The sequence below is a fragment of the Dermacentor silvarum genome, chromosome 3 (genome assembly GCF_013339745.2).
Source record: "Dermacentor silvarum isolate Dsil-2018 chromosome 3, BIME_Dsil_1.4, whole genome shotgun sequence".
NCBI lineage: Eukaryota > Metazoa > Arthropoda > Arachnida > Ixodida > Ixodidae > Dermacentor > Dermacentor silvarum.
The window spans coordinates 190792671-190816287 of NC_051156.1; the positions used below are offsets into that span (position 1 = coordinate 190792671).

At 49.0% G+C, this 23617-nt stretch overlaps 1 protein-coding gene across 2 annotated transcripts in view; it reads left to right on the plus strand.

Annotated features, from left to right (window-relative positions):
* Window positions 1-23617, plus strand: part of LOC119446316 (uncharacterized) — a 519665-nt gene that overhangs the window by 166559 nt on the left and 329489 nt on the right. For both annotated transcript variants that reach the window (XM_049664069.1, XM_037710724.2), the window contains exon 2: window positions 13841-14023. In XM_049664069.1, the coding sequence (XP_049520026.1) occupies window positions 13841-14023 (183 nt within the window). The remainder of the gene's footprint in view (window positions 1-13840; window positions 14024-23617) is intronic.

Sequence of the window (23617 nt, forward strand, 5' to 3'; positions counted from 1 at the left end):
CGGATTTACGGCGCCGGTACGAGAATACAAATTAGCGAGAGAGAAGTGAGGCATCTTGATATATATATATGTATATATTTAACCAAGGTGTAGAGAAATATACGTCGAAGGCTGCTCGAACCAGCTGCCGACGGCTATAGGCGGTGTTAAATGGGAGGATCAGCTGGACAGGCTGGGAATTACTTCCAGCTGCTGCATCTCACTTTATAAATGGACACGAAAGTTCAACGACATTTCGCTAAATAAAGCAACTAGAACGTCAGTGAATCTTGGCGCAAATTTCGCAACGCCTATTTCAATACTGGTGCTAGTTTCCGAAATTCGTTCTCTCAAAGTGATAATGCCCCCAGAGCACTCACCGGCTTCAGTTTATCAATAGCAACGAGTGTCATAGTCTCATTACTCTAGAATTTAATTATCGAAACTTCGTTAATTATCCAAGTATTTACTCGGATGTATCGTGCAATTCATGTCCACCTCCTCGAGTTATGAACCTCAGGCAATGAAGTTGTGCTATATGCGACAGGCGATTTCAAAAGATTGTGCTTAGATTAAACAACCAAAACCACCAGCACAACAACAACAACAACAACAACAACAACAACAACAACAACAACAACAACAACAACAACAACAACAACAACAACAACAACAACAACAACAACAACAACAACAACAACAACCAACGCGCATGTTCAAGTCACAAAACGGCTATGCGACTGCCCGTTGGAGAGTAGGTGCATTGAGGAATGGTGCCAGCCACATAGCGAATGCGCGGTCGTGTTGCCGCCTCCATTATATTAGGCACGTCGTGCTATGCAGGCCCTTATAGACGCTGTGCTCATGCCCGCATATTCTGAAGCATCCGTATTCACTGACACTCTCTTCCCACGGCCCCAGGCCGCTTCGCGACGCTATATAATTGCAGTCATTGCCAGCCCTTTTACGAAAGAGGAGAAACAGAATGTCGCGGAAGTTTCTTCAACTGATTTTACGTGGCAAGGAAATTACAGGCCACTCGACGACACGCTGTGTATGCCTGTCTGTTCCTAACACGTTTGCGTAGCACGTGGAACAACTGCGCCAGAAATAATGTGATATGAGAAGTTACCAACTATAGCCCAACAAACAAAAAGTACAAAAAGCGGCCTACTAACCTTCAGTAGCGGGGAATGAAGAATAACAACCAATAATGAATAAGCCCCAGTGCTGTAACTTTACGCGAAAAAAACATGACCGATGCAGAAAAGTATAAGGCGCAAGAAACGAGCAAAGACACGAAAAACGGAAACCATCGCCGCCGAAGCACGTCCCCAAGCGCGTGTCCTGAGCACGTCCTCAGAACCAAGTGCACAGGTGGCGCGGTCAGGAGGAGTCCACTTGGCCCACTTGAACCGCGGACGCGGATGCCGACGCAGAGCTTTACAACCACCTCAGGACTCCTGACCGAGACAAATGATGTGGTACTCACACCCTAAGAACAGCGAAGCGCTTTAATTGTGCTGGAGTAAACTGCTCGTCCGACATCTGACTCCCATTTCCGAGAGGGCGTGACGAGTGCCACAAAGGAACCATTGTCATGTAGATGGTAGCTGAGCCTGAGACACCCAGAACGAGACATTTCATCCATGACTCACTTAAGGACGACAGCGTCACGAAATATTCGCAATGTCAGCCAAAGTTGCAGTCACGCCCCGTCATTACAAGTACACTGTCCACAGATATACGTGCCGTCTCCATATGTGCCGGCTTTTCAGATGTGTCCTCTACCGGTCGTTCTTTTTTGTCTCGGGCGGCGCACGTACTCGTGGAAACTCGCTTACGCGACAGTTCGTGGGCGACACATCCAAGCGATGACAGATGATGGCACGGTGACCTCGACCTTGCTGCGCTCTTTTGTCTCAAGCCACCCGCCTCCCTCCCTCCCTTGCTCGGCGTCTCGGAAATCCGCCGCAAGGGAGATGAGGCCAGAGGTCGTCGACGTGGGTTTTGCCCGAGGCGCGCAGACTTTTTTTTCTCGTCAGACACACCCGACGACGAGACGTCTCGTCGGGCGTGTTCGTGGTCGGTCCTTGGCGTTTCTGCGAAGGTCCTGATGGAACCTGCGCTGACGAGCGAGCGTGATAGGAAGGGATGCCACCGAGGAAGGAGGTGGATCCGGATGTCTTATAGAAAGAGCGTATAAAGTCGGGTGTTGGCGGCGTTTTGAAAGCGATTGAAGAGAAACGACCAGTTACTAGCTTATGGGTCTTGAGAGAAAAAAAAAACAAAAACAAAAAAACACCGCATATCCACGGGGTGAATGATGATGAGTGGGCGAAGCTCCGGAGGGAATCATCGGTAAACCGTGAATCTTCCGTGTAATTCGCCCAGTCTCGCCGCACTAAATCGAACGATTGACTTCCACCAATGACACGCGCCATATGTGACGTCATTCCTATTTTATAACAGCGCCCTTCATTATAATTGCACCATCTCCCGCTTAAGGGGACGCTAGCACAAACGCGTTAGAAACGTGCAGTACTCTAAGGGGAAGAGGCCACAGCGTCTTACGCAGCCGTTTACACATGCCGGAACGTGCACCGCGTTTGCCGACGCCATCAGCGTTTATGAATACGGGGGTAAGGCGGAGGCCCACAGCGTCTTACACCAGCTTCTTGCACGGGCCGTAACGCGCTAGCACAAACGCGTTAGAAACGCGCAGTCTTTCGTTAATGTTGGGTATTTATTGCCATCGGGGTCCGTCTATCCATGTGCGCTTCGTGGCGTAGTGGTTAGCGCCACGCGTTCAGAAGCGAGGGGTCCCTGGTTCGATTCCGCTACGGCCACAACTCTCGGAATTTTTTTTTCTCATAAAAGTAGACGTGGCTACCTACTACGACGACTACGACGACTACTACTACAGAGGAGGGACAGACCCACACCCTAAGGAGCTTCGCCCCTAAAAAACAACAAAAGCTGCGGAGATGACAAGATTGCGAGGCGTGTTCCTGAATAGAGTGCAGTGTTTCGGAAGCGTCTTATATGATGTCCTCGTGGCGTTAGCGCGTGCGTTAAGCGATCGCAGCCGCCAGGATAATGACAAATAAAAACGAAGGAGGTGTGCGAATGTGGCAGCGGCAGTGCTTTTTGTCTTACGAGATTGCCTCGTGATATGCGTGGTTTGACGGGAATGTGCCCGCTTGGCTGTAAATGCCAAGCGGACACAGTATACCACAGAACAAGCGCTGAAGAGCACTTGTTCTGTGGTATTTCTGCGGATTCTCTGGCATGCACAAGCCCGAGCAGCACCCGCGTCTGTCCTCGAATACAGCCATGTGTTCCTTGCACCCCCGAATGATCATACCGTCCGAGTTTAGACAGTAAGCAAGCTCAATTTTAAGCCATAGTGATTGGATCAGCGAGAGGATCGGGTTATCAAGGCTTAATCCATCTTCAGAACTGTACTCAAACAGCGCGACTGACACAAGGGCGCACAGAGGCATAAATACCATAGGACAAGCGCTTTTCAGCGCTTGTTATGTGGTATTTGTGTCCCAGCTGGATCCTCTCGCTGATCCTCTCGCTGATCCTCTACGCTATGGCTTCAAATCGAGTTTGCTTACCTTCTATACTGGGACAGTATTCGGGGATGAAAGGAACGCATGACTGTAGTCGAGGACAGACGCAGGCGCTGCTCGCGTAAGCAACGAGCCGCGCGAGAAGCAAGGAATTGGTGTCGACGACGCCTTCTTTCAAATCGGTTAACGTTTTTTTCGCAATCGATCGGCTTGGGGGAGCGCTCATTACAGACAACGCTCGACGCTATACGCAATTCTTCAAATTATGCGTTTCGCATTCGCTTGTATGACAAGTCCGACATTGCCTCATTGCGGCTCGCTTGATTTCGACGCCGCTATCCGCACCGTGCGTGACGAAGCCATCGTCTATATCTGTTTGGATTCGTTTCCGTTTTAAAAACGCAGAGTGAGTAGTGAGGGAGATAAAAAAAAGAAGGAAGGGATGTTAACCAGTCAAGGGACCCTACGCTGGGGGAAGGGAAAAGAAGAATACAAAGAAGGGAGATAGATGAACGCGACGAATGGGAGCACATGCGCGGACAGCACTACGCAGTCAAAGGCACTCACACGCCAGTCGTTCTCAGAAAGCACAAAAGTGCCTTCACTGCCTTCTGAGCCGATGATCGGTGAGGACAATTTTGCAGAATTGTCTGTTCATTCAGTGGACGAGCATTTAGTCTCCTCAGTGCGTTGGATATATACTAGATTGTGTTTCAAATTGAGGACAGTGGTGGTCAATAGGTGGTCAATGTTTTCCTCGCAGACGCAGACATCACATGCCGCGGACTGTCAGCCATTGCAATTAGTGCTGAATGAGCTTTCGTACTAACGCAGATAAACGCACGTATCATTGAGGCACGAAGTTCGATCAAATGGCACATTGCAAAGGGGATAGTGATACAGTGAAAGTTTGACCATCTAGCGGGCGACGCGCGAGGCTCGATAACGCAGCCCGAGGGGAGATTTTCCGAAGTGAGATTTACACCGCTTAAGTGACGCGGTGCAATTCTTGAAAGGCGGTTACACTACAAGGCTTTATGTGGTGTGTTTGGACCAGCTGGCGTAACAATGGGGGAGTAGAGTGGTTTGGTGGCGTGTAGCGGATCACGAATCGAACTCTGAGCAATGGAGGTTCTTATTTTTTTCTCCCTCTCTCTTTATCTTGCCGCTGTTGAATGGAACCAGGGAAAAACAGATAACAGCTGTCACTACAATAATTGCGAAAGCAAGTATGAGTAAAACCTGGAGTTATTAGAACAACCGAGTAAAACCACGTGTTAGAACAAGCGAGCTCGAGAAAATGGGACACGCGAAAGTGAGACAACGTGATTGAGTGGAGCCTCAATCCATCCTTTTGTAACTATACGGAACACAAGTAAAGAAATCGATTTAGCTCTCTCCTTACTACTCGGGCAGTGGTCTCTGGGTCTTTGTAGCGAAGGCGTACTGTATATATGCCTTTTGCTTCGAAGGCGGACGTTTCGGACAAAAGGAACAGTTCCGTTTCTCCGGCGACCGCCTACACCTTGGCACGCATGCATGTCCGATGCACCTGTTTCACAAACACACACGCACAATGCAGACCGATAGGCGCCTTTATACGAGACCGCTGCAGCACTTAACGTGCGGGATGCGCCGCGCTTGCACGTATGTCTATGCAAAGTAGGCGCGACCCACGCAACACCTCTGCGGTAAGGGCACGCACTTAATACAAAGGGGAAAAAAAACCTCGTCGCCGACTCGCGAAAGCCTCCGTTGCAAAGAAGACACGCGGTCTGTTGCGATGGGCGTAAGCCTGAGTGTATAGCGCACTGCCCGTTGTGCAACTTCCGCCACGCCAAATCTTTCTGTCCGCCATCGCGCCGTCCGTAAGATCATCGCCAACAATCCCCCCGACTTTCGCGAAGTGCTCAAAAAGGCGAGAACGCCGGATGTCCCGGAAGCGGATTTTTGAGGAAAGATCGCACAGCACTGCGCTCAGTGTTTGCTTTACTTATTTGATATTTTGCTCGTGGGCGCCCGCGAGAGAGAAAAAAAAATGAGTTTGAGGAAAAGACAGAGGGAAGGTAAAAAAGGCTAACTATATAGTAGGTGTCTCGGCCAGTATTCACGATCACAACAAAAATATTCTTACGCTAGAATTCTGGGCAAATTTGTATGCGTTCATGATTGGTAGCGCACAAGGAGATATACGGAAGGGAGGCCACATCTGTGCGCTTACTAACAGCTGAAGTGTTTATGCCGAGGAAGATTCTTGTATAGTGTTTGCTTTTGCGCTACCAATCGCGTTATAGGAACAGCTTCCAGCCAGCCGTAATGTTGGACATTGGCGAACAGATCTTACGATCGAAGGAAACGCTTTGCGAGTCCGACTTCTGATTGGCTGCGTGATAGGAAGGCGTATAGAGAACGTCTATACGCTAGTGAGGACATGCTATATATCGACGCCAATGTTGGTGCACATTAAGAAGTGTTCGCGAGGTACATACCGAAAAAAAATTATGTAGAAATAAGAAATGTAAAAAAAAGCAGCTGCTTTGTTTCTCGTAAAAACAGAATTTTCCCTTTTGCCTTTGCACAAACTGTGTAGTCCACATTGTTTAAAGACGATTTGTAGTTTATCTCTAGAAAGATAGACTTACTGACATGTGCATTTCCGCGTTCAAAGCAGACCAAAGTTTACTGTTGCTCTCAAAAAAATAAAATAAAATAAATTATTTTCAGCGGAGCCCAAGCTTGTATTTTAGTCTAATATTGCAAACCAGCAACACCACTTGTACTTTAAACCTAAACTTAATGAGACATCTCACAGCGCAACTGGAATGATTTTTTTAGGCGCCTAGCCTTATGGAGTCTCTGCTAACGCGCTAAAACTGTAAGGCGCTAGGACAGACGATGAGCTGAGTGAACATTGGCTTCATTTTTCGTATTATTTGTGCACGTGACATCCATGACTTGCGCTGCATCAAATGACGTCTTTAGCGAAACGTCTCTAAGCCGTACCTCAATAAGGACCCTTAAGGGACCACAAAAGACCACGCATGCCATCGACATGCGTGGTCTTTAGTTCGGCACCCAGCCTTGGTGCCCCGTATCTTCCTACGGCTTTAATTCCCTTCTTTCCGTAATAAAGCGGAAAGAAAATAAGGTTATTGTGGCCTCGCAAATCGAAGCGCTTCAATCCGTCGTTCGCATTCTTTCTGTAGCTTAAAGGGCTTACAGGACGGTTGGCCTCTCTTTTAGCCGTTTTACTGCACTTGAACGCGCGTGCCTCATGCCAGCAGAATTGATCTCGCGATGTTCGCGATAGAATTTTAAAACCGGCGCTTCGCTTCTGATGATACGTTGCATGCCTACATCGAATTTCGATGCACCAAGCGGGAGATTCCACAGGGATTGTTTTGGCAGCGGAGAGTAAAAATTCAACGCGTATCGCGGATCGAAGGCTGCGGCTCATCGAATAACGCCTCTCGACAAAGGTGGAGATATATCTAGGTTTTCTCTATGCTTGGCAAAGTCCTCCCCGCGCCCTTATGTTGCGCATCTGTTATACGGTATTTCGATTTCTCCGTTTACACAGAGACAACGGAATGTCTATATACGCCGCTATCTAGCTTATATAGATAACGCAGCTCCCGCGCGTTCCTTAAAAGAAAGAAAGAAAGAAAGAAATAACACAGGCGTATAACGGTTGACAGTCATGGCAGTTTCCACTGCGCCCGCGGTATACACGTGCCAACTATGGATGACGTAAGATTGCTCTGGATTGCTTCCAAAAGGCTTCGTGGTTTGAAGGCTGAGACAGTTTCCCCTTTAACAGAGCGGCAAAAATTGCACAGCACTCTTCAGATTTAGCTCGACTGTAGAAAAAAAAAAAAAAAAAAAAAAACTCGCACCTGTTCTGTTTTCTCTTTTTCTTTTTTTGCTTACGAATCGTCGCACTTCGCTTCTCGGAATCGTCGGCTGCGCCCGGCTCCACCTGCAGAGCATTTAGTTTAATTTAATACAGTGCCTGGCCCACACGTACTGCTTGGGTAGCACCCTAATGCGCGTTGGAACTCGACTGGTTATTAACCAGCAACCGTGCTCGACACACCCTGCGGCGTCGACCTTGCGTCTTTATCTTCCCCTCTCTCCCTCTCGGAATTATGTGTAACTTTCCGTAATTACCGTTCAGCTAACGTTACAGCGCGGAGTGCGGTCGTTCTTTTCTTCGCTAAGCCGATCACTCTGTAACAGGCGTACCGCTCCTTTCACGCTTATATTGCACCCCGACAACTTTGCGTGCAGTGCGGCAAAAAGCTATGGTTCGCATCGACTAATCAGAAAAAAGAACCAGAAAGTGGATTCCTCCATTGTCATCTTCACCCTCAGCGCGATGCCCGACTGAATGCAAGCTTCGCGTAAGGAAATTAGTACCCCACATTGGGGCGAGCCCTCTCCCTTCTAAGCAACAGTGCAGCTGGCTCTCGTTACTGATTAGCTGACACGATCTCTCTAGCTTTCGATGCACTGCATGGAATTGGTGAGATGAAGTAGGGCTTTTTATTTGAAGCAGCTTACGGTGACGTCCTGCAAGCTATTCGCCTATTTCACGATTAGTTCGTATATATTTTTGCCGTTGCTGGGACATCGTGCCACCAGTCACTGTTTAAAAAAATAAGGACTATTTCAGCGAGCGTATTCTGTCTCATTTTGACATCCCGTTGCCTCTACGCCATCGCCTGGAGCTACAGTCGCGTTCAGTATGAACCGTAACCTGGCGCCCACGGTTGAAGGGGTCCCTAAGACAGCACAGCGGCGCTGACATCCGAAAAATTCAAGAACTAAACACCGTTCTAATTCACTGGTATTTATTGAACCAATTTTTTTTCGTCCTCTTACTTCCTTAACCGAATATGTAAGAATTCACATTATTGATCTCATTTAATTAGGTAACCAAGAGTACTGCAAGAACACTATACGAGTACACGACGAAAGTTATGAAGTTGGTGACGTCCTTCTACGAGTTGTTGCCTCTCGGTCGACACGTTTGGTCTTGTATAGTTACGTACATAGGCTGCCCCGAAAAAGAACGCCGCTTGGTGCAACCGTTTACCGCATTGCCAATGTTTCTTTCCTGCGACGTCATTGCAATGTTCGCGGCAACAGAAGATGAAGAAAGAACAGAACCCACGAGAGGATGCGGAAGCTGGTATCAAGATGCACGCGAACGGAAACGTTCGCCTCGAGCGTTTCTCTCGGGAAGACGTCGCATGCACGTACGGCACACCTACATGCTTCTAGTCTATAGACTAGACACGCGCCGAGTCAGACGCGTATACGAAAGCGCTAAAGTAGGTCACAAACATATTCAGACCGACCAGGTAAAAAAAGATGGCCTCCAGTGGCTGCATGCAGCACGCCAAGTCGGGAGCGGCCATCATAATGGGACTGGCTTGGGGTCCGCCCGCGGAATACAAAAAACACGGCCTCACCGTGGGAGCACAGCTTGCACGGCTTGTATACGCGCGGAACCGTTATAGCAGAAGCAGAGGCAGCTCCGCGGGGCGCAATTGTAAAAGGCACAACAACGCCCGCGGGAAAGATCAAGGATGATCAAAATCGCGCCGCGGCGTCAAGGAGAGACGAATATCGGGCAAAAAAAAAAAAAAAAGACGGCGGGACCTTCGGTTCCGCCCCGCAATGTGCATCCGCTGTGTTCCTCCGAAGTTGCTCTGCCTTCACTTTGCGTTTGACTTCTTACTTGTACGCCAAAGAAAGAAAGAAAGAAAGAAAGAAAGAAAGAAAGAAAGAAAGAAAGAAAGAAAGAAAGAAAGAAAGAAAGAAAGAAGAAAGAAGAAAGAAAAGTGCCCTCGGGAGACTTTTCCGCAGCTCGCAGAAGATACACAGATATACCTTATGCGATGGCTCCCTACATAACGTACTGAGGCCTATGTCGGACACATATACAGGGGGTCTTCGTATTTTTGCGTTCTCAATGAGCGCCCGCTTCTGAACGCGCGCGACAGGAGTCGTTGTGAGGAATCGCAGTGCTCCCCTCCAGAGACACGCGTAGCAAACGCGTTTGCGCGGCATGGAGTAATAGTTAACGCGGGAGGTCCTCTGGTCTTTATTTGCGCCCGGCAGGTATGCTTTGCACGCGTGTCGGAGGTCACCTGCGGTGACTAATAGAGCAGTCTCACGCTCAATTTCAAGGACCATTGAAATCAAGGATCACTGAAAACCGTGAGCCCCGTTCCGCTCGAGCTCACACGAAGCAGCCAATCGGCCACGAGGCTTTTAATGGCCGTCGGTTTTCTGTGGTACGTGCTTGAAAGGTGCGCATGTGACTTACGGTGTGAAGGACGCGTGGAGCGTACACTTCTTAACCACACGTTCTCGGGATTCTGGAGTGATTAAATTCTAATACGGGAGACTATTATTATTATTATTATTATTATTATTATTATTATTATTATTATTATTATTATTATTATTATTATTATTATTATTATTATTATTATTATTATTATTATTATTATACGTAATATTTATACGTACGAGTGATTAAATTCTAGTAGTAAAACGTAAGTGAACCTACATTGCAGAAGGCGTGAAAACCCGCAGTCGTGGGTTTTCGGCATATGAGCACGAATCTGAACTGATCTCAATGTGATTATCTTGCGGAACTCCTGCGACATTTACGCTTAAGAAAACTTGTGCGACTATGTTGCGAGAGACGAGGATACCATCTAAGCCACTCTAGAGCAAGCCATCTACACCTGCATATTATTACACGACTATTTTAATAAAGCTGCCACAACGTCACCGAATCCTGTACGAGCGCTCGGCTAAGTTGTCCCGCTATTTCTTGCTTCTACAGCGGATACTCAGTGTTTGTCGTGGAAGCGCCATAAATCCCATATGCGAGAAAGTGCTTGGCAGGGGACGGGATACGGACAGATCATGCCGACAGACTACGAGCGATTGATTACGGATAAGTTACACATGTCATTTAGGCAGCTATTACGAAATAAAAAATATATATTTAGCTATAATACGTCGTGTCGCAACACGTTACAGCGTGTAGCGTATTTACAGCGTATTTACAGCACGCTGTAAATAACATTACAGCGTGCGGCTTCGCGACTTGATCGACTGCGCTGTCCAGCGAAGACGCAGAAATCCCCAGAAACGTGGTCGGTGAGATTGCACAGAACTATTCAAGCGAGTACACTGAAACATGTTGAAACAATCACGCGTCTTCTGATAGATGTATATGGCCTAAAAGAAGTAAAGAAATTCACCTTGTGCACTAGCGATAGCGTGTACACACCTTGCAGCTTCGACAATACTGCACCCTTAGAGGGAGGCATTGAGCTGACATAAGCATACATTTGGCTGTCCGGACTACTTCCCGCGTATCAAGTATCTAGAGCAGAAGGTTTATGCAAACGTTAAGCCAAAACAGTTCCGCATAATGGCGCGCGTTAACTCTTTTGCATGTCGACGGCAAATCCACACGCGCACAGAAGAGAACGTAAACCCTGCGACCTTCGGCAGCAAAAAAAAAAAAAAAAAATGCTTCGACGTGCAGCGCTTTTCTTAAAACAGAAGTGAACTAGCGTTTATGGCGCGATGTGTAGGCATGATAGTGATTCGCACTAGGCGCCGCGTATTCAAATGAGAATCCGTTTTCATGTCTATGTCATTTCGTCCTTTTCTCAACGCTGCCGCTGTTACTACCGGTCGCGCAATTCAGTATACCCTGCTGCCGACGAGCTAGCCCTTGCATTGCAAACAATGAATTGCGTGTCTATGAGAACAGCAGGGACAGGACGTCACCGGACTGCGGTGAGATTCTCGAGCCTTTCAAACGGGGACGTGAACGCTTCATTACAAGAGCGTGTATGCATTGCTTCCTTCACTAGCGTCGAGTTATTTATTATGTTTGTCTTTGTTGTTGTTTTTGCGAACACGACACAGAATTCCTGACTCTCTAATGAGCCGGAGAACAAGTTGCACCGCGTTGGCTATCGGGCCAACCGGGGACTGGGCCGCTGACCGCTGACTGACCGCAGCGGCCGGCGAAGTGCTCTTCTCACTGTATCGGTGTGGTGGTTACACATGCGTACACTGTCCACAACTTGTTTATCATCACCTCACGACTTCCGATACGCAGTTCCGCGGCGTTCTCGTTTCTTGCAACTGGCCCTTGCGCCTCGCCATTACGCTCACGTTCTGGTTCCTGTTGTGATAGCCCTAATCGAAAGCCGTGAGACCCAACTATGCAGACCAGGCCGCCATCTGGTCTCCGAGTGAGCCTTAAAAAAATCAAATTAAAATTAAAATTAGAAAACGCTAGTGCACCTTAAGGAAGCAATGTTCGTGAGAGAGGTACCAGGTAGCAAACTTGTTCTATTCTGTAGCGGGCCTATGTATAGCGGAGTATGGCAAACTGTTGTCGTTCGCTTCGTGTGCACCAAGCTTGGGGTCACCCTGCGAAGAACTGTTCGTACGCATTTTACTGCGATAGGAATTATACCGTGCGTTCCAGCGAACGTTAGCCAAGCCGTTCAACGAAAGAAAAGAAAAGATAACTAAAACAGTGCAAGATGAAATAATAAAACATACGGCGTTCGGTCGTGAGATGTCTGACGACCGAACACAGTAAGTCTCAAAGTCGTATCTTGCACCGTGTTTCTTTATAAATTGTCGGATGTTTCGACACCGGGACATCCGCCGTCGGCGTGAGGTTCCTTGTAAGCTTATGTGTATGTACGCTATATGTTTATCTCTGCCGTATATGCGAAGTTGATGCTTTACTATTCAACCGCCATAGTTGCCTAAACTAGTACGTCCTTGCCTGAATTATGCCTCAGAAAGTTCGATGCCATTACAGGCCCTACACGGTGTCTTAACGCTCGAAATTTTGGTGCACTTGCGTAAATCGCATCCGCGCGAAGTCGCAGTCGCGTATAGTTAGAACACCGTCCTTGGAGTTCAAGCAAAGCGCTAAACCTTGTTATCGCTGCCAGTGCTTCAGCGCGCGCGGGCGAATCTGCCAATCTTTTCTTTTTTTTCTTTTTCTTCGTTTTTTATGTGTGCAGTTGTTTATCGCCTCGTAAGATCTCGCATATAGTACGTGTCATACCTACTGCACTCTTTGATAACCGTGACACTGTTCTGATCACCCTCGCCTGCGCACTCAAGGCACCAGCTCTAAAAATAGGGCCCCATTGGTTCGTTTTGCTGCGATAAATGAGTGCTAGCTTGATGCGACTGGTCAGTGAATTAAGCACGTTAACAAAGTGCTAAGGAGGGAACGTGCGTAGTGGTAACCGTGTCAGAGATCCGCAAGCAAAAGCGTAGCCACTGGTTAGTATTTTGGCCCCACCTGTATCATCATATTCATCAGCCTATATTTATGTCCTGCAGTGTACATAAATATAGGCTGATGATGGTGATGATACAGGTGGGGCCAAAATACGCGTAATGCGGGATCTGCGAGCGCGAACCAAACTGCATTCTTGCGCCCTTTAACGAACCAAGCGCCTTCTGTCGAGACCTTGCATTGCGCATGCGCATCCTTTCATACTCGTGTGACGGCCCACACGCCCATTTTTTGCCAGCCTGCTGTCGGAATCGCGATGATTGCAGAAGATTACGGTAGGAGAGTGGTGTCTGTTTCGGCCATTGCGACGCTGACAATGCACTGCACACACCGCCGACCGAAAAGAACAACGCTCTCCTATCGTAATATTCTGCAGTATACATCGGGATTTCGAATGCAGGCTGCTGGCAAAAAGTGGGCGTATGGATAGGCACACGAGCATGAAATGACGCGAATGCGTAATGCCAAGTCCCGGCAGAAAGCCCTTGCTTCGTTAAAGGCGCAAGAATGCAGTTTGATTCGCGCTCGCAGATCCCGCATTATTTTATCCCCGCCAGTACCTTTCAAACACGAATTTAACCGCTCCCTTCTTTGACGGTCGTCAAAAGGCGGAAACCGTTGGTTGTGCCTATTGGTTCGCGTGAATACAGTGTGTATTCCAATAAAGTGTTTTTATCTTAGCGTTACCGCTCAACTACTATACCGGCCGCTACCGACTTCAGTTGTCCCTGACAACGCATGCGTAGTTGAGGGCGGGAGCTCGAGCCCTAACGGTACGCGGCTATGCTATACGACAGCGCAGTTCGTTGTGTGTTTGCGCGCTCGTTTTGTTCGTGCGTATGAAACAATCCTTAATGAAGGTTCTGTAGCCCTGACATTGAGTTCCTCTTGTGTCCCCATGCAGGCACGGTCGCTGGCGCGTTCTCCGCTGGTTGCTGCAGGCGGCCGGCAACGGCCTGCCCAGCCCCATGGCGCCCACCGTGGCGTCGCTGCAGTCCCGAACGGGCGCCCTGGCACTGCACTACGCGGCCGCCAAGGGATGCCTCGACTGCGTCGTCCTGCTCACCGAGTCCTGCCCGGAGCTCGGGTAAGTGCATGCGCTCACTGCGGGCTAGAAGAAAATACGTCGTTCACACATTATTGCTTTCAGGGCGTAAGGGTTCGCAGTCGACGCTTGTAACCCTAAGATAGCGTCATAATTTCCAACGACGCACCCGCCGTGGTTGCTCAGTGGCTATATGGTGTTGGGCTGCTGAGCACGAGGTCGCGGGATCGAATCCTGGCCACGGCGGCCGCATTTCGATGGGGGCGAATTGCGAAAACACCCGTGTACTTAGATTTAGGTGCACGTTAACGAAACTCAGGTGGTCCAAATTTCCGGAGTCCCCCACTACGGCGTGCCTCATAATGAGATCGTGGTTTTGGCACGTAAAACCCCATAATTTAATTTTTTTTTTTACGACGCGCTTAGGTCGAACAGCAAAGTGGCCCACACGTAATCCTGCAAGCCACCGTGAACTATACGAGTATAAGCTGCACGTTGCAGAGGCCTTTCAAAACTGTACCCGTTTTTTTGGCCCAAGCATATAAAACACGAAAAGCGTGGGTGCACGAGCCGTCGCGAAGCAATCGGGAGAAAGGCTCGAAGAAGGGCTACACGGTTTCTAGTTGCACCTATACGCTTTCATTCTCGAATAAGCAATACTCAGCACCAACTTCTTGTAGGCATTTATTTCTCCGGAATCGCACTGACACTCCTGGACGAACTAGATGAATGTGTGTGCGTGAACGCGCGCGCGCCCGTGTGTCCGTGTGTGTGTGTGTGTGTGTGTGTGGTGTGTGTGTGTGTGTGTGTGTGTGTTGTGTGTGTGTGTGTGTGTGTGTGTGTGTGTGTGGTGTGTGTGTGTGTGTGTGTGTGTGTGTGTGTGGTGTGTGTGTGTGTGTGTTGTGTGTGTGTGTGTGTGTGTGTGTGTGGTGTGTGTGTGTGTGTTTGTGTGTGTGTGTGTGTGTGTGTGTGTGTGTGTGTGTGTGTGTGTGTGTGTGTGTGTGTGTGTGTGTGTGTGTGTGTGTGTGTGTGTGTGTGTGTGTGTGTGTGTGTGTGTGTGTGTGTGTGTGTGTGTGTGTGTGTGTGTGTGTGTGTGTGTGTGTGTGTGTGTGTGTGTGTGTGTGTGTGTGTGTGTGTGTGTGTGTGTGTGTGTGTGTGTGTGTGTGTGTGTGTGTGTGTGTAGAAACTTGTCGAGTGAGTTCCTGAACAACAACACTTTGCAACGTGGTGAACGCGGTTTATATCGTATATCCGGGACCTCAAAAAGGTGCTACGTAATGCTAACGGCATTTCTCTCTCATTTACCGCCACATCGCCACTGAACTTTTTTTTTTTTTTTTTCGCATATCTTTCTTCCCCCCCCCCCCCCCCCCCTTCGCTGAGACTTACTTTACAGGCTGCTGCACAAAAACATTGCATATCTTCAATGCCGTCTGTCGAGCGAAGGCAAAGCACACGTCCGCTCAAGCGGCTTTCACCCTTCGCCTAACGGAAAACAAGCGCTACCGCTGCGGCCTCACGGACATATCGGAAATGTTCCACTCCATTTACGTCGCGGCCGTGCGCAGTCGCGCGGTGACGCGCGCTCAACGTCCAGACCGCTCTCGTAACACGTTAAGCCCAGGGACGCGGAGAAAGCGAGAGAAAGGACGCGCAAACAACTGTATCGTGCACGGTCGGCTTAATTTATGCAAGTCGACGACTCACTTTTCTCCGGATACTGCTGTCGCTCAGCGCTATACTGCGAAGGAAATAAAGTGACCGTAAGCGGTCTCCGCTTACGTTACGTTACGCGCCACACACAAAATGCGAAACTTAGCACTACCTAACCAACTCCGTGCCATGCAGTGAAACATGGAGGAAGGAAATAAAACTAGGAGGCACGGGTTTACGTCGCGCATGCCGGCCTTGACGCGTGCATCTCTCCGTTGAAGCCTCCCTCGCAGTATTGGCCCAACACGTGGCCTCTGAGACTCGGAGTATTGGCCGGAAATGTGTGGTTTCTGGTAGGTTTTAACAGATGCGCACTTGTTCGGCTGTCCTGCTGTATAGCTTTGCCTGCAGAGCGGGCGCACTAGAACCTACCGCGTGCTCACTCTTACATCACGATCACTTGTTGGGCCGATTCGTAGGGACTTCAATCGTGTTGCGCCCATGTGCTTCCCTCCTAGCTCTTCCCTTTCTCTGTGCACCGATAGCTACGAGCGCGTCAGCCAATCAGGAAAGAGAACCAGTAGGGTTCCTCCATTGATCGCCTATAATCGCGCCCTCTGCGTGACGCCGACTCTTCGTAAGTGATGGGTTGATACGATCCCTATAGCGTTCGCTATAGCCCTGTACGGAGTTGATGAGACGGAGTGTATAGAGAAACGCGGCACTCCGTCAACTCCTTCCACTTGACGGAGTGGACGGGCCACATACAATGACGTAGCTGACATCACGCTACGCCACTGGTCGTTTATGAGGAAATTCGGCAGTCGCTTTTTCAGCACCGCGAACGACGAAAACTGGAATCAAAGAAGAAAGGACAGACCCTATATACCAAAAGATGAAATCAATTCCTGACTACCTTGCAATTTATACCGAGCACCCGTGGAGATAGTTCTTGATTGCAGGCATACTGATTGGCCACAGTAATCACAGACGGGCCTAAGCTTAATGTTCTTCCTCGATTCCACAGAGTAGAGGGCCGCTTTTCGGCTAAAGAAGGCGCTGCTGCTCAACAGCGCTTCTCAGCGATACCGAGACTGCAGGTTGAAGTTGAAGTTAAGTTGAAATTTATTTCATGCAACCAGAAAAAAATGTACAGCTGCCTAGAGAACCAGCGAAAAGGAAAAAAAAAAGGAGTTGTTTCAGAAACGCCTCTCCAATCCATTGGATCTATACGCCTAGTGCACCGCCTATGGAGGCGCCACTGATGGCCACCTAGCGGGCGCTTTCGAAAGCAAGCTCGGGAGCAGTAGCAGACGACAACCCTTTGCAGCAACGGTGACTGAAACTATAGCGGCTGTAATTATTCCTTTGCTCGGATGCCCGACAGTTGCTTCCGTGGTGACAGCTGCAGGAAAGGCACAGGCCTCTATGATGAGAACAGACATGTCGAGTATAGGAAAGTCTGCGCGTGAATATCACCGGCGTTTGGGACAACCTTTCCACATACGTGCCTTGTGCGCCCCGCAGACTCATGCAAATATTCATGTAAATAGCCGCCTGGTTTTGTTGACTAAAGCGATGTCTCTATCGTATTTTCTTAATTATACCTTGCCTTAATATTGTTTCTGTACCTTAATAATAGGCACACGTCGTTGGTGTAAAATTATATCTCAAACGACTCCGCACGGCGCGATGCTTGCACACATTGTAGTGATATGTTTGCCGATGAATACATGTGACGTCACCGAATAAGTGCAGTCAAAATCGCCTCAAGAAGAGTAATTGCGATTTTGTTAAGGGCGTAAAGTTTTAATGGCGTACACTAGTCAACGAAGTCACCACATGCACGGGTGAATAAAAGTGTGAGTTAGCACTGTACCGCCGATACATTTCCACTGCATACGGCGACGAACTGCCTTTCCCGCTGCAGTTGTCGCAATTTTAAATTCCCTTACTGACCTGCCTAGAAATATACTTACTAACTTTTCAGTATTCTTTGCTCGAATGTTACAGAAGAGATATGACAAATAATATATTTAAAAATGGCCGCCGGCGCCGGCCAAGGTAGATGGACGCCGGCGGCAAGGCCTGGTTTAGTCCTCTGCGGCGTATCCATTGCGCTCCTTCGCCACGAAAGATAATGAGAACGAATTCGATTGAGTACAAAATGCACACGCAGGAATGGACTACGCCGTGAAAGAAACAACGCACTCCGTGAGGTAAGTCTGCCCAGGCAGGCGTAAATACTTCCCAAACGTGACATGACCTTTTCAGCGAAAGTCAAACAGCAATCCTCGCCATGAGCTACATCTTTTTTAACACATTTCCAAATTAAACCACAATATTGAAGATGTCCACGGGCGAAAATAAAGCTGTTGAAGAAGCACTTGCCTGTAGTCATTCCGCTAAAAAAGAGCGTGATTGAAGCCCCCTATATATAAACGAGGCGAAGCGAGAACCTCGCACATACAAAATATCAACAGTTCTGCATTATGTAATCTAGCAACAGTTGAACGCAAGCGATACTACGCATAAAATAGATCCAAAAACATGAACTAAGTGGCAGCTGGTGTGACGATTTCGCGCACCATATAAAACCGACAAAATCAGTCCTTGCAAGCCTCAGTATATTTTTTTCAACACACAAGACCATGATACACTCGTGCAGTCGGGCACACTAGCTAGAGCAACACGGTAAAGAAGCGGCAAACGATAGAAGCGACAAGCGGCATTCAGAACAGAAGCGAAATGCATTTAACCCGCATGCTGCACTGCGGGCAAGCCAAACAACACATGGGTGGGTCGCGATTGACTTTGTCGCTTAGACGTCCAAACATGATCAGATCCAAAAACACCGAGATGACAAAAGAAAGCATGAGAACAAGAAATTTCCCACCGGACGGCTTGCTACCGCTCATGCGGCATCGCGGAAATAATTAGAACCGCGTCACCGGCAAGCTTTTGAAGGCATTTGAGCACCCCACCGCGCAACAATTCTTCATCGACATGCCTTGAAGCTTTGACCGCTACACACATACGTAGGAGGTTGCTTATTTTGCTCCTAGAACGTGAATCGATCAGAGAAGCACAAGCAGCGACGCAGAAAAAAAACGACGGACGGCTGCCTCCTCCCCGAGAGCACCTCGCGAGGCCGCCACCAGTGGCGCGTACGTCGGCGTGCACTATGCGTATACTAAACACCGAGTGTGCATTGTTACAAACTTTTAGCTTCGGATTGGCCAAGGACTGGTAAGTAAGCACTGGTCAGCGCTTCAGTCAATGAACTCTTTGATTTTCTTTCCTCCATATTCTGTGGAGTAGAGGTAGAGTTTCAATCAATCAATCAATCAATCAATCAATTTTTGTGACTAAATAGAGTATAAACGTTTAAAGCTCTAGGGCCCCAGAAACAAAAAAAAATGTATGAGGGGTCCCTGTAGTAAACATATACATGTATCCTTCATGAGCACGAACTTAAAGAAGTGCATTAATCAGAAAAAATCACAATGCACTTATAATCAGAATGCACTTATAGAACAAAAGAACATAAAGCACATTAATGAAAGTGATGACCGCGAGCATGAAACGCGTTGCTTTAGACGTACGTATCAGAAACGTAGTCATGCAGGACGCCTCTAAATAAAGTTATAAGATGTTTAAGACCTCATTTGGGGGGGGGGGGGGGGGGGGGCTAAATTTACTATTACATGAGTAGCGTATACCTGTGGAACCCTAAATGGAGAGAAAGACTGGTCTGGGATGAAAGGAATCGTCTATAATACATATGGAGGTAGGTCGTTGCTTCAACATTCAAATGTGTGAGTGCTGGAAAACGAACGACTGTCAATCATAACTTCATGCTGCCCGCTGTGGAAAGCTGCCTACTCTGTGTCAGTTGTCGCCATTTGCGTCGCTATCATATCAACGTAAATTTTTGAAACGCCAAGAAGCCGAACAAAGAGGTTTTCTATAACCGTAAGCAGGCCCTGCAGTGGACATAAATATACGCTGATGATGATGACAATGCTGAAGGTGTTTTCTGCGCCTCGTGAAGTTTCAAAGTTACGCTTGGAGTTCCTGACTGAACGGCGACTATTACCGTCATTAATGGAGGTTAGGTGAAGCCGACTTAAAGGTTCAGTTCAGCCTCGGCGATACGCAGGCCTTCGCCGTGTGACGTAGTTTGTGGTTGCATGTCCATCTCTCTCAGGCCGCTGACGGGCAACCATCGTTCGATCTGGAAATTACGAACGAGAGACAGTGCTTGCACCCTTCGTGATTAACCGCTTTCTTGTTCATATTTTTTGTTTCTCCGTCTCTTATAATTCCTAATAATTACGAATGAATTATCATAATCAACGTTTAACTACCTGAAGCTGCATAGCGTGCGATGCGAGACGCCGGAACGGAGTTCTCGGACTAATTTTGACCTCTTTGTCTCTTTGAACGCGCACGAACGCGCAAGAATGGGCCGCTACCAACCGCGGGACATGTCAGCATATGTCAGCAAAAGATGGCCGGCCAATGACAGGCGCTTGTTTCGAGTGAAAAGATTTCTGAATACTGTTGAAAATTCTGTGGCCATTATCCGTGCGTGATATCTCACTGTCTTTCTCTTCTTCCTTTCTTTGTTTGTTTCTTTCTTTCTCTCTCTCTTTCTTTCTTTCTTTTTTCTTGCGTTCTGTACTGTCCGTTCCCCCTACATGTCTATACAAACGCATTCGATGTACCCCTTCGGCCGCAATAGCGGTCCCTCATTGCGGTGATATCCTCCGACTACGGGCCAAGGCTCCGACCACGGGGCCCTGGCGCGAGCGCGGAGGGGGGCCTTGACGAAGGGTGACGGATGCGTAGGTCAGCGCTTCCGGCTGGGGTTGCGGCGATTGCGGCTGCACATCGGGAACTCGAAATGAGCGCTGAACTTCTTCTTTGACGATGTCGGCGATAGATGCCACTTGAGGCTGCGACTTGGGGAAGAACTTCTGCAGTTCCTCGCGAACGACCGCTCTGATGGTCTCGGGCAGGTCGTCGCTGCCAAGTGCTTGAACGTCGATGCTGTTGGCGGCCAGCGTTCGGCGGTTATATTGCCTTGTCCGCATGTCGAGCGTCTTTTCAATGGTTGTGGCCTCGGAATAAATTCAGCAACAGTCTTGGGCGGGTTGCGTATCAATCCCGCGAAGACCTCTTGCTTGACACCCCTCATCAAGAAGTGAACTTTTTTCTCTTCTGGCATGTCGGGGTCGGCGTGCTTGAACAGGTGAGTCATCTCCTCCATGAAAATCGTGATGTTCTCGTTGGGCAGCTGTACCCGGGCTTCTAGGAGAACTTCGACCCTTTCCTTGCGTACAACCTTGTAAAGGTCTGCAGGAAGCCGTGGCAGAACAGGTCCCATGTTGTCAAGGTTGACTCCCGATTCTCGAACCACGTCCTGGCAGCATCTTTCAATGAGAAGAAGACGTGGCGCAGCTTGTCGTCGCTGTTCCAGTTGTTAAATACAGCGACCCTTTCATACGTGTCCAGCCAGCTTTCCGGATCCTCAAATGTTGATCCGCGGAACGTCGGTGGCTCCCGGGGGTGCTATAACACGATCGGTGTAGACGGCACTGAGGCTGTCATGGTTGATGCGGTCGTCGTGGCCGTGCACTTCCTGGTCTTCTCGGGAAGAAGTCCGTACTCCGGGGGTTGGTTTTATAGCCTGAGGCTAGCTCGATGCTCCGGGACAACGTTGGTACTCTCTTCGGGGTTCGGGCTTGGATCATGGCTTTTCGGGGGCGTCCGCTGCATGGACACAAAAGCACCTCCACCAGATGTCACGTAGTAGTGACGCTGAAGAAAACAGTCGCAAAACTGTGTTTGACGAAACTGATTCTTTATTGGGCGAACCTGTGCCCACAAAAGCAAGCTACACTCAAAGCACAACGATAGCGGCGAACACAGTCGGCGATCGTCGAAAATCTGATCTGCGGTGAAACGCGCCGGCTTATATGCATGAGTCATCGAATGTTCCAGATTAATCCCTGGTACCCGCAGTGTCTTCCAGAAAGTTCTAGACAATTCGCGTCGGTCATACAATCAGATAACATAAGCGTCGGTGAAAACAGGCAACGGAAAGAAGCATTGATAACGTTCTAGAAACTTCCGATACAGGCGCGTCCTGCGCCGGGCGATGACGTTTAACAATTGTTAGCCGGTGGAAAGCGGCCACCGGTGAAAGATAAATATGTATACGTGTCAATAGAAACGCTCGCAAATGAAGCTGATATTTAAACTGAAGCTCCACATTAAGTGAATCCGGCCTTTCCCTTCTATACTATAGCCTCACCGCGCATAGCACACACAATCCTTCCCCGACCCTTTTGGGGAGAACGAAAGGGGGGTGCGTGCGTTTCAACGCCAGCGGCTCGAAACTGGGCTACCTTGGTGAGAGATTAATGCCTTCGATCTCTCGCAGCGCTCCCGCGCTCTTAACTCGAGCGCAATCTCATCTCCTCGAACGACGCGCGCGCGCGGCCGCCGATGCATGTGCTGCGCGCTCTGCCAGGTGCGCGCTCCCTCCGCAAAGCGCGCACAGTGTGCGCCGAGGTTTGCTGATGGGACTCGGCCGCGAGAAATGCTTGGCTGCCCACAATGTGCATGGCGTATGCCAAGCGCGTTGCCTTGCACGAGTGCAATGCGCGAAGGCGCGCGTCAGAATGTTCTTATCTTCTTACGTATACGTACATCTGTAGCTAGCGTGTTCAAGTGGCCCTCGTCCTCCTAAACGGCGCCGGTCGGTTGGGGAGGGGACGGGGGACGCTGTGCAGTCATCGACGCGATAATGCGAGAGCCTTGCGAATGTGTGCTGGAAAACGAGAACAAAACAAACTAGATGTATAGCTGAGAGATGAAAATACCGCCGCGCGCTGCCACTCGTATCTGTTTCCTTAGCTCCGGAAGATGCACCAGGGCGCAAGATAATACGGACGGTGAAATCGGAGAAAAAAGCTGAATATCTCAGCAGCGCCTCACAACGCAGCCAATTTGCATTTCGGGCCTCGACTAGAATATGCTAACAACATTGTAGTATACAGTTTCACTGGCTACTGCTACAGGCTGCTTGGGAATCTACCGTTTTCCGAGATCCCGCGGTCCGTAAGCTTTTGCGGCCGAGTGTATAGTACATTCATCGCAGGCACGATACACACGGCCATACACGCGCGTCTCGAATCACTGCGTCGCATTTCGTTCGGGGCTGACATGTTTGTTTGTGCCACCGTTCGCTACCTGTTGTGTTCAGAGTGGGAGAGGAGCGATTCTGCAGAGTAAAGTTTAGGAGGCAATTTGCTTCTGTGACGCGATTGGCGCACCTGTTTGCTGTGGCTGCTCGTATATCTTCGATGTGCAGTGGAGATGGCCCTGAGACCACGATTCCTGTTAGTGATAAGGTGTGCTGCGCCTTCGCTTCTTTTGCAGCTTGGCGATATTGCTGTGCTTCGTGTTTGTGTATGCGAGCAGACTGTGCTGAGCCCCGAGCATGCGGCAGCGTGCCCGGTGTACACGCAACGCACGTTCTAAACAAGCCGCCTCGTACCAGCCATCTATGAGTCAGGTGAAGCGGAACGCCTCCCATGCGAACGCATCTTCGGTTTTCTGTAGACAGTTGTGCTGAGAACCGCACATTTCAATTGCGTGGACTAGCGGCGCCGCCGTCGGGCCACCTAGTTAGATCAGTAAAGTGGAGCATTTACGCACGACAACTATCAATCGACCTGGAATATGCGTTGCACTGAACGTTGCTTATATCCTCGTCGCAGATACGATTCGTAAATCAAAGTTTCATTGGGGCCACGACGTCTTTTGTAGGCCCGTCCGCGTAGAGATGGCATGCTCGATGACTTACTGCGACGGTCACTCAGATCGCCGCTGGCTTCGTGCACGCACCGATGCTCATCGTGCGCCGCGGTATGCTTTCAAGGTGCAACGAAACACGCTATACATGCATAC